At 30.8% G+C, this 19,692-nt stretch overlaps 1 protein-coding gene across 1 annotated transcript; it reads right to left on the reverse strand.

Moving 5' to 3' along the window:
* Positions 1-11,345: 11,345 nt before the first annotated feature.
* LOC120076055 (glutamate receptor 2.5-like) lies at positions 11,346-19,178 on the reverse strand. Its single transcript, XM_039029836.1, has 6 exons — positions 18,908-19,178; positions 17,054-18,082; positions 14,798-15,051; positions 13,454-13,751; positions 12,982-13,376; positions 11,346-11,642 (listed from the first exon to the last, which is right to left on the reverse strand). Exons 1-6 carry the CDS (start codon positions 19,176-19,178, stop codon positions 11,346-11,348), a joined length of 2,544 nt encoding a protein of 847 aa, XP_038885764.1.
* Between the last annotated feature and the right edge of the window lie 514 nt (positions 19,179-19,692).

The following is a 19,692-nucleotide window of genomic DNA, read 5'->3' on the forward strand; positions in this document are numbered from 1 at the left end:
GTGGGGGCAAGCCAAAACGCAGAGTGTAACCAGGTTCAACACCTCAATCCAATAATGAATTGCAAAGCTTTGAACTATCTTAAACGATCGTATTGTAAAAAGCTAAACTCAAAGTTTTCTGCGATGAGTAAAAAGTTTTTGAGTAGAAGCTTGCTAGAATTAAACTTAGAAAATCTTTCTTAGAAGAAATGGCTAAGTTTGAAAACAGTGATGCTACCAAGGTTAGAGGTGTAAATGAATTATATTTATAGATGTTGGTCAACGTAAAGGAAGAGTCAGAGGGCAGGTTTTGAATTTCCTTAATATAAGACATGTTTGAGGAAAAGCATGATTCTAAATTTGTAGGTGAGTTGAGGACATGAGACATATTCCATATGTCTCAGCTGTGGACAACTTAATATATGTTATGCTCTGCACTAGGCCTGATATTTGTTATGCAGTGGGAATATTCAGTAGGTACTAGTCTAATCTAAGGTTAGACCATTAGACTGTGGTTAAAAATATCCTCAAGTATCTTAGAAGAACGAGGGACTATATGCTAGTATATAGAGCTAAGGATTTGATCTTTGCGAGATACACAAACTTGGATTTCCAAACTAACAAGGATTCTAGGAAGTCCACATCAGGGACAGTGTTCACCCTTAACAGGAGAGCTGTAGTATCGTGTAGCATCAAGTAAGGATGCATTGTAGACTCAACCATGGAGGCTTAGTATGTAGCTACTTGTGAAGTAGCAAAGGAGGTAGTTTAACTAAGGAAGTTCCTATGTGATTTGGAAGTTTTTCCAAACGCGAACTTATCGATCACCTTATACTGTGACAACAATGAAGGTGTGGCCAACTTGAAAAAGCCTCTTAGCCACAAGCGAGGAAAGCACATTGAGAGGAAATATCACCTGATACGGGAGATTGTGCAACGAGGAGATTGTCACAAATATCGTTTTGGAGCACAACATTGCTGATCCATTTACAAAAGCTCTCTCGGCTGAAGTATTTGAAAGTCATCTAAAGAATCTATGTCTACGAGATATGTACATTGTGTAATCTAGGGCAAGTAGGAGATGTGTAATGGGTATGAGATGCCCTAGTTTATTATATTTTGCTTTGTATTTGTAACATCCCCATTGTTTCGTGTAATGTACATCCGACTAACTAGAGTTTTGTTCAAGTGGGAGTTTGTTGGGTTTTATGCCCTAAAACTTGTAGATAGTGAATGTTATTAAATGACCGTCATTAATAAATAGTTATTGATGTTTTTCTCAATAAGTGTTAGTGATGTTCTATTTAATTTTGTCTCATTAACCCTAAAATCCAATAAATTAACATCATAGGTTGTCTTATGAGTCTTGAACTATATGTAGAGACATATAGAGATCAATGTTCAAGATACAACCTAAAGGGTCTATAGTATAGGGGTAAGGTTGGGTACCTTATCCTGGTAATACTATAGACACAACCCACTTTGTATTTGATATAAACGCAATAATCCAAGACGTTTGTGTATGAGACAGCAAGTGGGGTATCCTGTGCAATGAATTGGCACAAGACCGGAACGCGAAACAGTAGCCACTAGATGTAACTCCGTTGACTAGTTAAGTTTGTTATTATTGGTCTATATCTATGGACGCAGAAATATATCTGTAGTGAGAAGAGTGCAACTATGGGTCTTTAGTGAAGTGTATCCACAGTTAACGAATATTGATTAATTTGGTTAATGAGTTTAGCCAATTAATCTTACATCGTTGGCGCTTCTGATCTGCAGATCCATTAACTTGTAAAGGATATTGAGATAATTTGTCATTAAATTGATGTTCAAATTCAGAATTGAGATTTTTTTAATGTCATCTTAATATGAAGTTTAATTTTAGACTTTATTATTAATTGTGGATATGACTTAAAATTAATAAATAAGAGAATGAAATATTTGAAAGGAGTTCAAATATTAATTTAATATGAATAAGATTCATATTGAAAACTATAGGTTAAAATTAATCACATTAGATGCGTATTAAAACTATAGGTTATGTGAAAGGGAACTATTTAAATATGATTTAAATGGTTAATAGTTGATGGTTTTTATTTATTTAGTTAAATTAAATAAGTAGTTTTATTTAATTTTAATTAAATAAAAATGTAACTCCCTATGTAGGGGAGTTACTAGATACATGAGATGAATCCTATGTCTCCTCACTTCTTTCTCCCATTCTCTCTATATAAAAAAGAAAGATGCAGAAAGAAGAGCAATTTTTTTTTTTGGTAGAAGCACAAGCACTCTGTGTTTTCCCAAAATCCTCCAAATTTCTAAAGAGAATCCCACAATTCAGGGAGGGTTCCAAGTGGTGGTGCCTTAATTTTCCTGCAAAAATAGGGAGGATTCCAAGTAGTGGAGCCCATTCCTAATTCGTATAAGAATTCCACAAAATTCCTAAAAGGTTTGCAAGGTAGGGTTTGAGGTTTTGTTTCTAGAATTGCATGCTTAATCTATTTTGATCGGTAGCTTTTATTAAAAAAAAAAAAGTTTAGATTTTAAATGACATTTTGAAATACGTTTTGGGTTCTGTATGTTATGGCTTCCACTGTGCTTTCGAGTTTTGGGTTCAGTAGTCTATCACACGTGTATTTAAAGTTTTTTTATACTCCACACTTTATCAGGTAAATGAAGAGTTATTTTCCTTCATTTTTCCTTTTTGATTTATTAAGGTTCAATCCCTCACTCTATATCATGTCAATATATAAATATATAGAAATCCACTTTTGAAACCAAATAGTATTAAGGGCTGACAAGAGAAATAACAAAATTTAAAGTTTCATTTGGAAAAATGGCAAAAAAGGTTTCAAAAATATAAAAATAGCAAAACGAATTTAAATAATAGAAAATACAAATTGGTAAATGACCAAACTATCCCAAAGACTACCAAATTAAATATAAATAGACAATGCTTCAAAAATAACTTGAAATTTGTAAATACACTCTATCTAAACTTCTAAAAGCAAAAAAATTAAAATCTCACCCAAAAATTAAAAAACAAATAGCATGGTCAAAATCTTAGAAACGGTTCAAAAATCTAAAAACTCGCAAATACAGTCCTCACTAAGAAACAATTGACAGCTGCTTCTTTAATAGACGACCACGATGGTGTGCATGTGGTGCGATGGTCACTTGTGGTGGTATGCGGCTGCTTAGAGAACCAATCGATGATGAGCAAAATAAGAGTTGAAGTCATGCAAACCGAAATGTAAGGACTTTGGTGAAGAGGGTATGCTAATATAGATTTTAAAGGAGAGGCTCTAGAGAAGTTATGGCTACAAGCTTGGTGCAAATGAGAAATAGGAAAAAGAGAAAGAAAAGGATGGGATAAGAAGGAGGTAAAGTAGCATTATAATTTTTTTAGAAATATATATTGTTAAATATGTAGGGAGGAAAGTGCTTATATATATATATATATATATATAGGAAATTACATTGCATGGAAAATACATTTTAAGAAACCAAAGCCATTACTTCAACATTTTTGTAATTGCAGGTGTGGCAATCACATAGCAATCAAGTATCAATAAGATACAAATTGGATAGTAATCACATAACAATCACATATAAATCAGATAGCAATCAAATTTTCAGGTGAAAGTTTTTTTTACCATGTTTGCAAAAAAACAAAACCTAGGGACACGTGCCCAATTTTCAATTTATTTAATTTTTTTTTATTAAAGTTGCAATCGCCTATTTTTTTCACAAATTATAAATATATTGGAACTTTGGAAATAGGGATTAGTTTTTTTTTTTTTTTAAATGAAACAATATAAAACAAATCTATTCAAAGTAATAAATAGGTATATAAATATGTTTTATATACCAATTATATTGTTACATCATTAGATTACATTTTAAAAAGTATAAACTATATGAATAGTAATAATATACACACAAAATTAATATAATAACAAAATGTATAAAAAATTAATAAAAAAAGATAAAATAGAATCTGATAACAAAAGATAGATTCAAATAGATATTGTTGGAGAAAAATCAGAGAGAATCTTTAATTTAAATCAGGAAACATGAAAAATAAAGCTTAAAATCGCATAACTTCATATTACAATTACATTGTATGTGCAAATGTACAGTGTAATTGTAGATTAGTCTCATAACTTCATATTACAATTACACTGTATTTGTAAATGTATATTAGTTAATTTTTAGAGCCCATCAAGGGAAATCGGAAATACGTTTAACTTTATATTACATTTTGAAGCTGAAAACAACATGTTTAAATTAATGAAAAAAGATTTAGATAAAACTAAATATGGAAACAAAAAGTTAAACCAATTGAAAAAAAAGTTAGATGAACCAAAATTGATAATAATGTGCTTAGAAGGTTGAAGAGAAGATTATGTTTCTGCTGAATTATTATTCAAATATAGTATATTTGCAAGATTCACAAATACATTAGAATTAATCACCCCCACAAAAAAATCATAACTCCAATTCTTCGGCGTTCCTCGCAACCGAAGAAGTTTCAATTTATTGTAGTGTCTAACTTTGATTCTCTACGATGAACAAGATTTCATCTTCTTTGGCCGAAAAACAAAGAAAGTTGATTATAATAATGAAACAAAAGAAGATTGAATCGTCATATAAGAAAAAATTAAGAAGAAAAGAGAAAAATCGATAGATCAATTGAAAGAGAAAAAGAGAAGTCTAATCCATAATAATGCCATTGCAAAAACAATAGCTTGCGAAAAAACCAAAACAAAACCAAAATTGATAAATACTTTGTGTGAAAAAACCATAATAAAACCTAAATTGATAAACACTTTTTATGAGTAACAAAAGTGATGACTATTTTTTATGATAGTGATGAATATTTTTTTCCAAATCATTAAAATAATTTAAAAATCTAATAATATAAAATAATTAAGATCTTCAAGGATATAAGAAATATCTAGCTAATTTATTAAGAATATGTATAAAATTAAGAAAAATAATTCAAAGATTTGAATAAATTTGAACATGTATAAAGTAATGAAAAATAATTAAAAAATTAGAATAAATTTGAAATTTGATTAGATAAAATAAAATTTGATAATACATGAAAATTTAAAATATCAATTTGGTAAAAAAATCTAAATATTTAATTAAAGTGAGATTAATTCGAAAAGTAATTAAACAGAATCTAAATTAATAATAAAATATGTGGATTACATTAACTATAACGAGGAAAATTAAAAGCGCAGTTGTTCTGGAGGAAAATCAACAATTATCCTGTATATAGAACTCAACCTTGTTTATGATGCTACACTTACGATGTATTTGTAGTTTCATATCAATAACAAAACTACGAATCAGACAAAGGCAAATCAAATATTTGAAAATTTGTGGCCATGTGCATGTCACATGAGTTGCCATAAATCTTTTTATTGTCTGATTTTATCATTTTTTTCATAACGAAACCCTAAATTTTGTCATATGCTTAAATTTTGGACCTTTAATATTAATATTGTTGTTTTCAAAACTTATTAAAGAAATATTGTTGTTTTGAAACTTATTAAAGAAATATTGTTGTTTTGGGAGTTCGAGGCTAGAGGTCGAACGTTGAGAACTCGACTAATGTAGAGGTCGAACGTTGAGAACTCGATAAACAAAGAAAAACTTGGAAACAATACACAAATTAGGGTTGTTGAGGATTGAAGTTTCGACATAAGCCGAAACTTCAACCCTCGACAAGGAAAAGACATCTTGCGAATCTCGCTAATTTTGTATATTAGGTTGTCGAATGTTGAAGTTTTGACACACATAAGTCAAAACTTCAACCCTCGACAAGGAACATAAGTGGGTGAAGCAGATTGTAGGAGAGAGCGATACTGGAAAAATAATAACGATAATAGAAATAGTAGGAGAGAGCGAGATTCAAAGCGAGATAGTAGGAGAGAGCGAGATTCAAAGCAAGATAGTAGGAGAGAGCGAGATTCAAAGCGAGATTGTAGGAGAGAGCGAGATTGTTGGAGAGAGCGAGATCTATTGTATATTCAATTTTTTTTTATTGTAATCAATAAAGTTTTACCTTATTCTTTACCCTCACACTTTTCTCTACTATTCAATTATAGTCTAATGATTATTCAATTATAGTATAATAATCTAATATATTCAATTTATTGTATATTCAATTTTTTTATAATAATCTATTGTATATTCAATTATAGTATAATAATCTAATATATTTGTTATTGTTGTGGATTTTGTAACCAATTAGAACAAATTCTGTTATTGTTATTATTTTTTCATTAATGATTATTAGCTCTTTTTTCTCATTGGTGAAGACTATCTCTTTTTTTATATATATTTTTATGGAAAGTTCAAATAAAGTAAGGACTATCTCGCTTTCTCCTACAATCTCGCTCGAAATCTTGCTCTCTCCTACAATCTCGCGATAAATCTCTCCAACAATCTCGCTCTCTCAATCTCAATTTCGCTGAACATCTCGCTCTCTCTTACAATCTCGCTGAACATCTCGCTCTCTCTAAACATCTCGCTCTCTCTGTTATTGTTGTTATTTTTCCATTAATGATTGTTAGCTTTTTTTCTCATTGGTCATGTATATATGAAAAGTAATGATTACAATCTCGCTCTATCTATGGAAAGTAAATAAATTTTTTGTATATTCAATTTTTTTTATTATAATGTTGTACATATTCAATTTTTTTTTATTATAATGTTGTACATTTTTCTTTTCTTTTAATTAAGTTGTACATTATTCTTGTAATTAACTTGTACATTATTCTTTTAATTAACTATTACATTATTCTTTTAATTAAATTGTATATTATTCTTTTAATTAACTTATACATTATTCTTTTAGTTAAATTGTACATTTTTTTAATTGAGAAATAAATATTTTTTTTTTCAGATCATGGCTTTAAACCCAGGACCTGTTGATCTCGATGTTTTGTACAACCAGTCCATTCATTGATTATCTGTTGTACGGCGAGATCGTACTACTGGAGAAATATCTTGCAAGCGTCGAGAGGCAGTTCTCCAGCTCACTATCCCACTCCACCCTTAATTACTACCCCTACTGCACACATCTGGATTCTATGAGGTTGCCAGATTAGGATTTATTCAGTTGGATTGACATCTGATCACAGTCTTGGTCGAGAGATGGAGTCCCGAGATGCATACATTCTATATGTCTATTGGAGAGTGCACTATCACTCAACAAGACATAGAAGTGTTGTTGGGGTTACCTGTTGACGGTGAGCCGGTCACCGGAGTGATGTACGATCACTGGTTAGAAGTTTGTCAACTGTACCTCGGTGCGACTCCACCTGCCGACAAGATTAAAGGATCGAGGTTAAGTTTAATATGATTAAGAACACAATTTCGTGAGCTCACAGATAATGCAGACGAGGAAATCGTCATAAGATATCCACGAGCATATATATTACAAATTATGGGTGAAAGTCTATTTTCAGATAATTGATATTTAAATTCTAAATTATCAATTTAAAAATTTAGGTGGAGAGGAAAATTTTGTGTGACTAGGATAGCCACACATGTAGTTAGCCAGTATAGATACATGTTTGTGATGGAACTCGAGACTTTGACCAAAAAGTCAACATTTTGACTTTTTATGATTTTTTCCGTGTTGACTAATTTTGACCTCCCGAGCATGAATCCGCATTCATTTTCTTGAAATTCAAATCACATTTGAATATAAAATTTGTCAAAGTTTGACTTTTCAAAGTCAAAACGTCAACTCTTTGACTTTTTATATCTTTGACCATTTTCATTATTTTCGAGCTTCCGAATATGAACGTATTCATATTATTGATATTTAAATCACATTTAAATATTAAAGCTGTATCTCTAAACTGAAAATCTGACCACTATATCACATATACTTGTCGGTTTCTCTCTCTTCACCTAATTCGAACAATTCAAATTATTCTATCATACTGTTCTAAATTTATTCCATATGAGATAGTAGGAGAACAATTGGTTTAAGGTCCAACCTATAAACTGAATCCCTCTCGGGCCAAAGAGAGGGTGGGGACCCTTATACAAGACCTAGGTTTTATACATTAAGATTAAGTTACCTAGGTCATCAATTAACGAAATAGTCAGTTTTATACATAAAACGACATTTATAACGTAAAAAGTGACTATTTCATGGTTCAGTCTTATGCAAACTCATTACATAGGATGCCCCCACTCACATATCTCTATATGAACGATTCAGGTTCACATCGTTTGTACTAACTACAAAGTGGGCCGCATCCATAGTGTCCCCAGAATAAGGCGCCCAACCTTATTCATGTACTATAGACCATTTTGGCTATATATTTGAACTTGATCCACATTTATATCACTATATAAAGTTCAAACTACATTAAATAGCCTCAGAACCTTAGTTTATTGGATTCAAGATTACAATTTCAATAACAACTTTATCGAATTTTTGTACGAATGGTCAAAACATATGCATACTTTGCCTAATTTTTGTACAAATGGTCAAAACATATGGCGGACGATAAGTCCTCTTATATGTTTTCACATTGGTGAGTGGCATCTTCCTGACAGGGTGATGAAAAAATTCGATTTTCAGCAGGATGTCCCATCACCTTGTAATACTGAACCCGTACTACATGATATTGACCTAAGGACTGGAGATTGGTCCGAAAAAATTGCACATTTGGTAGTACGATGGCGTGCAAGGTTTATTGCAATGGGGGTTTCTCTTGAACAGTTTGACATAGATGTCACTCCAGAATATATTCATTGGTATAATAATATCACAAGGTGCTACGTCACTCATCTGAGAGTAGCTGTAGGTCATAGGGTAAATGAATATTATCTAATTATTTTTAATTTAAATTTATTTTAAATATTGTCTAATTGTTTTATAATTCACAGAGATCGAAAAACCGTAGACTCCGTGAGGCTGCGAATGATCCGAACCAGGTTCTTGCTATATGTAGTGACAACCAAAGCTATATGGAGAAAATTCATTATATGTACGATATACCTATTGTTCCTCCACCAACTCCTAGATGTAGAGGATATGTTTAGGAAGAGGATGAGTTTGATGAGGTTGCACATAATGTGGAAGAGTTGCCCCCTATGATGTAGACGCAGAGTTAAATTGATTATGCTAGTCCGATGATGCCAACATTTGGTTCAGGACATTATGACTCAGAGGCTGGTCCTTCGTCTTCATACGTGCATGGACATGGTCGAGGTCGTGGAGAGCATAATGAATATTTATATTATGAAGCGTCTGCAGAGGCACTAGAGCAACATCAAGAAGAACCCTAGCAACCTCAAGTTCGAAGTCGACGACGACAACCAGCTCGAAATTGAGGATATCCGCCTTGTAGGACACATTGATTTTTGTAATTATTTTTATATAAATGAGATATTTAATTTAATTTAATTTAATTTTTTATTTTTATGAGATATTATTTTTTTAATTTATTCTTTTTATATATTATGAATAGTAATTATTTTGATATAGAAGCTTTTAAATGTCCCTGACATAAATAGTAATATTAGATAGTCTAAATCTAAAAAGTTAGGTAAAAAAAACTTCAATATTCAAATTTACATATTTTAGATAATAATTTGGGGACATAATAAATCAAATCAACACTCAAAACCTTCACATGCAAGTCTATAAATAAGACTGTATTATTGATATAAAGAATAGAAATATCATAGTAGTGAGATCAAGATATTGATGGAGTTTTTTTATAAAAAATTATAAATAATAATAAAATCTTTATGATGTCAAGCAACAATAAAAAAACATAAGAATATGATGAACCAAAAAGATGAAATATCCCCATCTATGAGCAATAGCAATTAAATTCTAAAAGATTTATCCAAATGAATGTGTTTCCAAATGGGTTAGAAAGAATAACATATCAAGCTGGAAACTCCCAAGTTAAAAAGAAAAAAACTGGAAACTCTCGCTTTCTCTCAAAATCTTGCTCTCTCCGCTCTCGCTCTCTCTCAATATCTCGCTCTCTCAGATTTCGCTCTCTCTCAATATCTTGCTCTCTCCGTTCTCGCTCTCTCTCAATATCTCGCTCTCTCAGATTTCGCTCTCTCTTAATATCTTGCTCTCTCCGCTCTTGCTCTCTCTCAATATCTCAGTCTCTCCACTCTCTCCACTCTCGCCCTCTCTCAATATCTCGTTCTCTCAGATTTCGCTCTCTCCGATCTCGCTCTCTCTCAATATCTCGCTCTCTCTCTTACTCTTCCCTCTTTCGTTCTCTCCCAATACAAAATTATTTTTAATACATCAAATAATTATGAGTGTTATGAGGAAGATCTTTCATTCTCTCCACATCAAATAATTATGATGAAGGTCTCCGGAATGATAATTAAACAGACTCAATAATAATGTTAGGGCAAGGTCGAGGGTTCAAAGTTTGACGTACAAAAAATACGAAAGGGGAAGGTCGAGGGTTCAAAATTCGACCTATTTTTTTTAAAAAACAATATTTTTACAAATAGTTTGAAAACAACAATATTTTCCTAAATAGTTTCTAAAAGGACAATATCCTTTTAATTTTTCCCTCAAATTCTCCTAGTATTAATAATACGAAGAAGAAGAAAAGAGCAAGGGACTTCTATTGTTGTTCTAAGTGCCTTAGAGGCTGGTCTTAAATAGGCCCATCTCCTTCGAACTTGTTTTCCCTTGTCGTAATTTTTCTTTTCATTCATTTGGTTGTGTTTATGGTTTGATTGTGTTTTGACCTTAGTTTGTAAGGTAAACTTTGTTTTATTGCAATTCAATACTTTTTAAAAACGAAAGAGAGAAGAAGAAGAAGGGAGGAGAAGAGGAAATAGGGAGAGAAAGGTCGCATACTTGGCTAAAAAGAAAATTAGTACAATTTTCCAACTCATAGTTGAGTGTTAGATAATCTTTAAAACCATTTTTTTTTAAATCATTAGTTTTTGAAAAGTATCGAGATTAGAATCCTATTTTCAAACTCAAAAGGCAAAATATCCAAAACATAATTTCGTTTAAAATGGCTTACTTGGTCAAACTCACATATTATAATGTACAAGTATCCAAATATTTTAATTCAATTAGCTTTTCAAAAATAACACGACCATCTAAGCTAACACCCAAGGATCAAATTTCAGGTATTGAAAAATTTTCAACATTCTGGAATTACTTAAAACATACCAAACACTCCATATTTTATTGATTCAATGACTCACATAAAATAAACATCACATATTTCTAAAATAATAAAAGAAAAATTTATCCAAAAAAATAAAAAAAAATCTAAAAATAAAGAAAGAAAGAAAAAATGGAAATTAATAAGATTTGTAGTCTAAATGGGGCTTTGGGCTTTGGATGTAGCGGGCTGTTGTTTGATCCAGCCCAACTTCATCAAGATAAGACGAGCGGCGGTAAATAGAAGAGCCCCAAAAGCAATGGCACCAGCAATTAGGAATAAACCGGCGAAGGGTTCGGGTCCTAAACCCGACCCGTCCGGGTCGTTGTCGTTCAAGGAGCAGTTGAAAGTAGATAGTAATGTGGACTCCAAGTCTGGCATTTCTCTCCTTTCTATCAGCTCTGCAATGGAGGCCGATATGTCCACCGTCAACGGAGACCCTTTCGGGAAAGCCTATCACCAACCATATTTATCGTTGCATAACGGTAATTTATAATCAATTTATTTAGCCTATAAATTTTAATATGCAGCAATTTATAACGGTATGATATGCACTTTTACGTTTGTAATACTTTACTCAAAATGCCGTACTATTCTCGTCAAAACTAGGTTTCATGTTTTTTCCTTTTTTAATATAATGACTTGTAAGTTATAAACATATTTAACTTCTAGTTAGATTATTAATCAACATGCGTGAGAAATTTCATTAAATCTTAGTAAATTTTGTATAAAATTTCAAAGTAGAAGACTAAATCATTACAAGTTTTAAATTGTAGAAACAAATTACTATAAAATTAAATGTCATAATGGCTTCCTAGTTTATAAACACATTTGATCTCTAACAAGTTCATATTAATCAATAAATGTAAGAAATTTCCATTAGAATTTAGATTGCTAAGATCCTATTTATCAACTATTTGGTTTTTTTTTGTTTTTGAAAATTAACTTTATTTCCTCTCATTTTCTTACCATGATTTTCATATTTCTTTAGTAAAAGAGATGCATTTTTAGCCAAATTAAAAAAACAATACTACTTTTTTAGTTTCTAAAAGTTGTTTGGTTTTTTAAAACATTGATAGAAAGTATATAACAAAGCAAAAATTTAGAGATGAAATGAACGTTTGTAGATTTAGGCCCCATTTAGTTTTAGTTTTTTGTTTTTTGTTTTAAATTAAACCTATTTCATGCACATTTCTTACAATAATTTGCTTCTTTCTTAGTTACAATGGTTGAGTTCTTAGTTAAATTTTAAAAAAAAAATAATTTTTTGAAAGTTATTTTTTTTAGTTTTCAAAATTTAGCTTGATTTTTTAAACTATTGGTGAAAAATAAATAATAAATGAAGAAATTTAGAGATGGAAATAGAGTTCATAGACTTAATTTTAAAAGACAAAATCATTACTAAACTGGGTCTGAATTTTTCAAAAACAAAAAACTAATGTCCCGGTTTGTAACCATTTGATTTTTTTGTTTTTAGTTTTAGAAAATTAGGCTTATAAACACTATCTACCTCTAAGTTTTTTGCTTTGTTATTTATTTTTTACCAATATTTTTAAAAATCAAATCATTTTTTTTAATTTTAAAAAAGTAAGTTTTTAAAAGTTACTTGATTTAGTTTTCTAAACTATCGGTAAAAAGTAGATAAAAGAAAGGAATAAATTTTGAATGTAAAAGTATTGTCTTAATTTTTAAAAACAAAAAACTCAAAAATCAAATAATTACTAAACGGGTGGTGAATTGTTATAAATTTTATAACCATTAAAACTAAAATAAAGGGAAGGGAGAAGCTTACAAAACCCATGCCGACGAGCTTGAAGATGGTGGCTTGGGTGTAATATTTGCAGTGTTTTGCAAGAAAGACTTTTGCATGGGGACCCGAGAAGAAAGCTGCTTGAATCTCTCCCTTTTCCAAAGCATGTGGGAACAAATCCACAGACGGAATTTGCTTGATTTTCTCTGGAGGAAGTAACAACACTTGTGACAAAAATCTCACCATTACTGAGTTTTTGTTGCAACCCACTGTGGCATTCTTCAGCCTTAGAGTTTCTATGTCCAGAAACCATGGTTGGGACCTCGAGAGTGTCATCATCGACGATAGACTGGCCGTGAAACTTGCCGTTATTATAAGGATCGCAAATAGCCACGGCCCCAACACCATACGAGCCAACCCATTCTTTACTGGTTCTCCTATATGTATGTGTACATTCAAATATTGATATAATTGAATTTACTGAAATTTATATGAACGAATGAACTGAACTTACTATGCACATAAAAGATGACGGAAACGGAGAACCAAAGCATGTTTCCAACTCCTTTCAATGCATCGTTATGCTTACGTTCAATGAGCCAAATGGAAGAACTCACAAAAACATGCATGGAAAGCATAATGACCCACATTTTGGCGGTGAAAGCTTTCATGAAAAGCCATAATTTCGTCCATTTCAGTGGCTTTTCTTTCACTATCATCACTGCTGCATTATCCAAATATGGCTCTGAAAAATCCACGTACTTCAATCGATCTGCAAATATTCCAAAATCTCCCACTGCTCCATCAAAATCCTGCATTTGTTTTTCAAAAACACTTTTTAGACCATTTAAACAAAAGTCTATATACCTTCCACCTAACATGTCAAAGGTTAAAATCCTCCATGGAAAAAAGAATCTTTAAAATTCATTGGGTAATCATTTGACTTTTCAACTAAATTTTAAAAATAAAATAGATTTTTTAAATTATTGTTATTATTATTATTTTAGTTTTCAAAATTTGTTTTGCTTTTGTAATTATGATACTTCTTCCATCTCCTTCAATTGAAAGACTTTTTGTAATTATGATATACTTCTTCCATCTCCCTCGATTGAAAGACTTTCCTCTAGCTAGCCTCTCCTCTAATCTTTCTAGCTCCACTATAATTACTCTCTTTATTTATTCATCAATGAAGCTTTTTTGAAGTATCATTTTCAAAAAAAAAAACTTGATTTGGTTTTTGAAAACATTGATAGGAAGTATATTTTCGTATATATATATTTTAAATGCTAGAAAATATTTTCAAATGTAGTAAAATGTCAGAGTCTATCAATGATAAACACTGATAGACACTGTCTACAGTGATAGATGATGATAGTCTATTAATGATATGACATTTTGCTATGTTTGTAAATATTTTGGTTCATTTTTCTATATTTGAAAACAATCCCCATATATAATATATATATATATATATATATAGGAATATATTTTTATACACTTAATTTTCAAAAACTTTAATTCTCACAAACGTTGGACTCTTAAAAAGTATATTTGTCAACCGAAAATTTAAAAATAAAAAATAAAAAAACAAAATGATTCCTAAACGGATTTAAACTTTCGAATTTGATTTAAATAAGTTACTAAATTTAAAATGTGTGTCAAATAAGTCAATCAACTTCTCTATTATATATATATATAAACTTTTAATTTTATATTTAATAGGACAAAAATTGAAATTTCAAAATGATACATCTAAGTTTTGGTTTAAAGTTAGCAAACCGAGATAAAAATATAAATAGTGAGAAACTAAGGGTTTTATTTATTTATTTTTTGGGGGGAAGAAAAACTAAGGTTTTACCTTGGTATAGACTTTTTTTAGCAAATCGTCGTAAGGGCCATCGAATGGGATGAAATTGTATGGTAAGAAGTAAGGCAAATTGGTTGCAACTGCTTGAAATACGGCAATGGAGAAGCCAGAAATATGAGGTCCATCTGTGTGATTGTAGTTCACTCTTACAAATTCTTTGAAGGCAGCTGTTGTTGGAACGCCAATCTTCAATGCTTTGTCTCCATAGCTAAACTCCCATCCTTTTGGTATCGTTTTTGCATTACCTGCATCATGTACCGTAAAGATTGTGACATCTTTTCATCTTTTCGATAAAAATATGGTTTATCTCCATAGCTTGGTAGTAGGTTTGAAAGGAGTCAAATCATTTGTAGAATGTATCTTTTTTAAGATCAGGTATTCAGGATTGAAGAAGATGATGATTGGTATCACTAGCTGAAGTGGGAGTACGTAACTATATCCTTTATGTCTGGGGGATAGTTCCACATAGCTTACCTATACCTCGAGGCAAACACAGATCAGTAACAGTTATTTTTCTGATGGTTTCATGTTTTGTTATTTTGTTGATTTTATAGGTTTCATGTCGAATCTTGGAGTTTGCCAAGAAGATCAAAGATAACAGTTTGTACTAGCAGTTGAGTCTTAGAGTTTGTCAAGATGATAAATTTTGTTGTAGTGGGAAGCAAGATCGTTTTATCTCCAAGTGAGAGAATGTCGGGATTGTAGAAAAAAACTCCACGAAGAAACATGCATGCATGGATGGAATATATATATATAACTTTGACTTGAGTCAAAATTAGAAAGAAAAATAATTTGATGGCAAAATCTGTCTTGTGGCGGAGAGTTTTTCTTTTGGGTTTGAGAGTTCTTTCTTTTTTTTTTTTTTAAATTATTAATTAATTAATTAATATTTTATTTTAATTTTTTAATTGTTAATTTCAAAATACCAAGCTGTAGTATAGGAAATAAAATTGTTTGCGTTGAGCTATTTGGGAGAATTTTGTAGTACGAATTTAAAACATTGCAATTTTCACCTTAGTAGAACCAACAATTGCAGATGACTGGACGTAATCTGCAGTTTTGAGCTATATTTTTCGATGCCGTTCTCTTTTTCTTTACTTTTATGATTGTTAATTTTTTTGGCTCTAACCTGTGGGAGTGAGAATTTTAGATAATTCACAATTCACATTTATTTATATCTTATTATAAATTCCCAATAGTTAATTATAGAGAGTGATTTGAGAACGAAATTTATTTATAGAACCAAAACGTATTGAAAGATAAAAAGTAACCAAATAAAAAAAATAAACTAAGTATTCAGGTATTTTGACCCTCCCAATCCTAAAAATATTCTCAACCCCTAATATGTCTCTTTACAAAATATTGCCACATTTCCTCATTCTCCTAATTAACCCCTATTCAAAACCAAATTCAAAACAAAATCTCCCAAGTTGGAAAGCTACTCATTTTGTAATTACTATTACTTTAAATTGAAGGATATCCTCTAACCTCTTTTAGATTATATTTTGCATATAAACTCTTTTCTAGCTGATTTACTCTATTTGAACCTATATTAGATTTGGGGTATATGATGAGGGTACTAAACATGTGTAAACTTAGTTGAATATTCAAGTGCACCTATTAGTTCCACATATTTGCTTGTTCCTAGTTAAAAAAAAAAAAAAAACTCTCCTAACTAATTACTAATATACCCTTATAACATCCCAATTAATATGCCTATCATTTAGATACAAACTTAGGTCACTTATTGAATGAGAGTGATGTTTTTCATTAGAAATATAGAAGAATTAAAACTTTTATTTTAGATGACTTAATAATTGTCCTGCAAAGTATTTTTGGTGTCCGAGTGTGATGAAGATATTATGCATGTCAACCTTAATTGAGATACCTTGATGCAACTATTGATCTCCCTACCTTTTATATTTTGTTAAAAAAATAATTGCCATGTCACATATATTTCATTTATCATAATTAATTTTAACATTCATCTAAACAAAAAGGAAAATTGAAAAATGTTAAAACTTACAAAACTAAATTGAAACTTTGAATCTGGAAATGCTCCAACATCACCCACTAAAATATATATTTAGCATTAATTTAATAATGACTTTATTGTTAATTCTTATGCAAATAATGGCATTATGCTCTTTCTTTAGGAATATGCTTCTTCAAATCATCCGATATGATGCATTTATATTAAACATTTCTAAAGATTTTATTTTAAAGAAAGGTTTAGGACATACTAACCTGGCCAAATGACTGAGGTCGATAAATCCATCGTGGCATTTCTGGAACTTGTATTATTCCCCTCAAAAAATCCAAACTTGGGTGACCAAAATGCAATCTGTTTATAGCTTCTGCCAATAACATTAATGATTTGGAAAGTAGGTAAAGTTGACAATATGCAATTCTTAAAGCTCACAATCCCACTCAAACCTTCAATTTTACTTCTCAAAACTTTTTTAGGCCATTGTTCAATCATTCCATTAGGGTTTCCTTTCAATTCATCCAAGACAGTGGCAATGGCCCAATATGCATCATAAGCTCTAAGTGCATAGATACTTGGGTCACCTTGTCCTTCATCCTCAGGGAAATTAGACATATAATTCCTTCTAAATTTGGTCCTAAATTCCTTGAAAGAATTTTCATTTTCTTCAAAATAAACCTTACACCCAATAACACCTTGCAAATTAGTGAAAGTAGATGAATATAAAGAATCAACAAGATTGGCTATCTCACCCCCAACAATCCATACATACCCATTTGCCATCATGTTTAATTTTTTGGCTTTTTTGAAGAGAAGGGTAGCCAGTTCCGTTGAAGATTGCACTAAAACAAAAACCCTATTGCTATTAGTGCTAAGGTTCATTAGCTTTTGTTCAATTAAAGGCTCTGGATCAAGTAAAGAGAAAGGAAGATGGTTTTCAATTTTTGCGTAGACATCTTCAAGTGAATTGGAGAGGAGGTTTAAAATGGCCATATTGGTGGAGAAGCCATTTTTCTGTTCATAAATTACACTGACTCTTCGCCAATGGAAGTTGCCAATTGTAGATGTGATGCATTGCATTTCGTGGGTGATATCGTTTGACATTTGAATGAACGTCGGCGGCAGCAGTTGATTTGGCGGCCATGGTGGTGGTACTAAGGAAGATAAAGATAAAGATATAATAGGGACATTCATGGAGGTTTTATTAAGCTCAAAGATTAGAGATACCTCCTCCATTGTTAATGTTCCAAACATAGCTTTTACTTCCTTGTTACTAATTAAATCCAAACCTGTTACAAATATAAAATAAAATGGTTAAATTTAGTTTAAATTACCAAAAAAAAAAAAAAAAAAAAAAAGAAAACCCTCTTTAATTTTATAACTTATCACAATGTTTCATTTTTACCCTTTAATTTAACATTGAAATCTATTTTAAAAAAATATACCTTCGAATTTTTAAATGGTTAAGATGAAAATTGATTTGAGAACTAATATGTAAAAATTAAAATGTATACATAATATTATTTTATAGAAGATTAGGATCGTAGTTATTAATTTTTCATCCCAAAAGACATTTTCTTAGTTTTATTTATACAATCAATTTATACATGTGAATCAATTGTACACCGTTTAAAGTATGTTTTAGATATTTATATATTAGTTGTCGCGTTAATTTCCATCTTATTTTAGAATATATTTTTTGAAACACATTTCAATTTTTTTAAAAAATATAAATATAATAACATCAGGATTGCTTAATTGATAAAGGCCGAGTAAAAATACAAAAAAGAGGTTAAAGAAAATCCTTCCAATTAAGAAAAATAATGGTAACATCATAATTACAAAAAAGGTTAGATTTAATACACTAATGATAGAAACAAATTTTGAAACTACAGGATAAAAATGAAACCTTATAAATTCTAGGGACATAACATAAATCTATCTCAACATTCGTTAATTTTACTTACAAATACCTTGAAAGGATTTGTTAATTCTATGATACTTTAATACCAAAATATTTCTTACTAAAACAAGAAATCTTACGTTCGAGTTCCTATAATGTTTTTCTCTCAAAGTAATTTGGATATAAAACTAGACAGGGTGATCGGTCTTACTCGTGGCGGTTGCCTGAGCGGAGTTCTGGGGTGAATCGACAAGGAGAAGCTCCATCTTATAACATGAAGTGAAAATATAATCTTTGACAGCCATTTGAATGGCAATTATTTGTTCTCTTCCAACCCTTGAGCTATTATCAGCAATAACTCCGATGTTGAGAACCGTTTTTGGGTCATCAGAAGAGCATCCAAACTTGCCATCCTTTACAGAGGATGAACCATCCAGCAAGAGAAACCCTAAGAAACATAAGAACCAAAGTTTGCCAAACATAATTTTTAACAGTTGGGGATGAGAAAAATATTGTACATGAGTATAGAAAAGGGTTGGGAGGAGCTTTATATTTTGAGCAATAATATGGAAGACAAGAAGGAAATAGTCAAAGGTAAAATAGTAATGTTTAATAAGATGGGTGTCACCTGAGAAATTATAAGGTAATTTAATCGAGGATATATGGTTGGAGTTAGAATATTATAAAATTGAAGGTTTGAGAGAGATGGGAAGAATTTTGAAGTGAATGGACAAGGACGTGATTGTATGAGTATTTAGTTTGAAAGGGAAGAACAATATTAATTTTATAAATGTGGTTTGGACGGCAAAGGGAAACTTCTCCATTTTTTCTCTGTTGCTTTGAATTTGAGACAAAGGCAATGGATTCCAATTTTATTCCACATTTTGTTTGAATTATAAATGGTTTGAATCATATTTTGTGTTGATACGACACGTGGACATTCATTAAAAGCCACTAGCCTCATTGAAACAGCAAGCGATGTGTTAGAGAAATTAG

This window comes from Benincasa hispida, chromosome 4 (assembly GCF_009727055.1).
Source record: "Benincasa hispida cultivar B227 chromosome 4, ASM972705v1, whole genome shotgun sequence".
Taxonomy (NCBI): domain Eukaryota; kingdom Viridiplantae; phylum Streptophyta; class Magnoliopsida; order Cucurbitales; family Cucurbitaceae; genus Benincasa; species Benincasa hispida.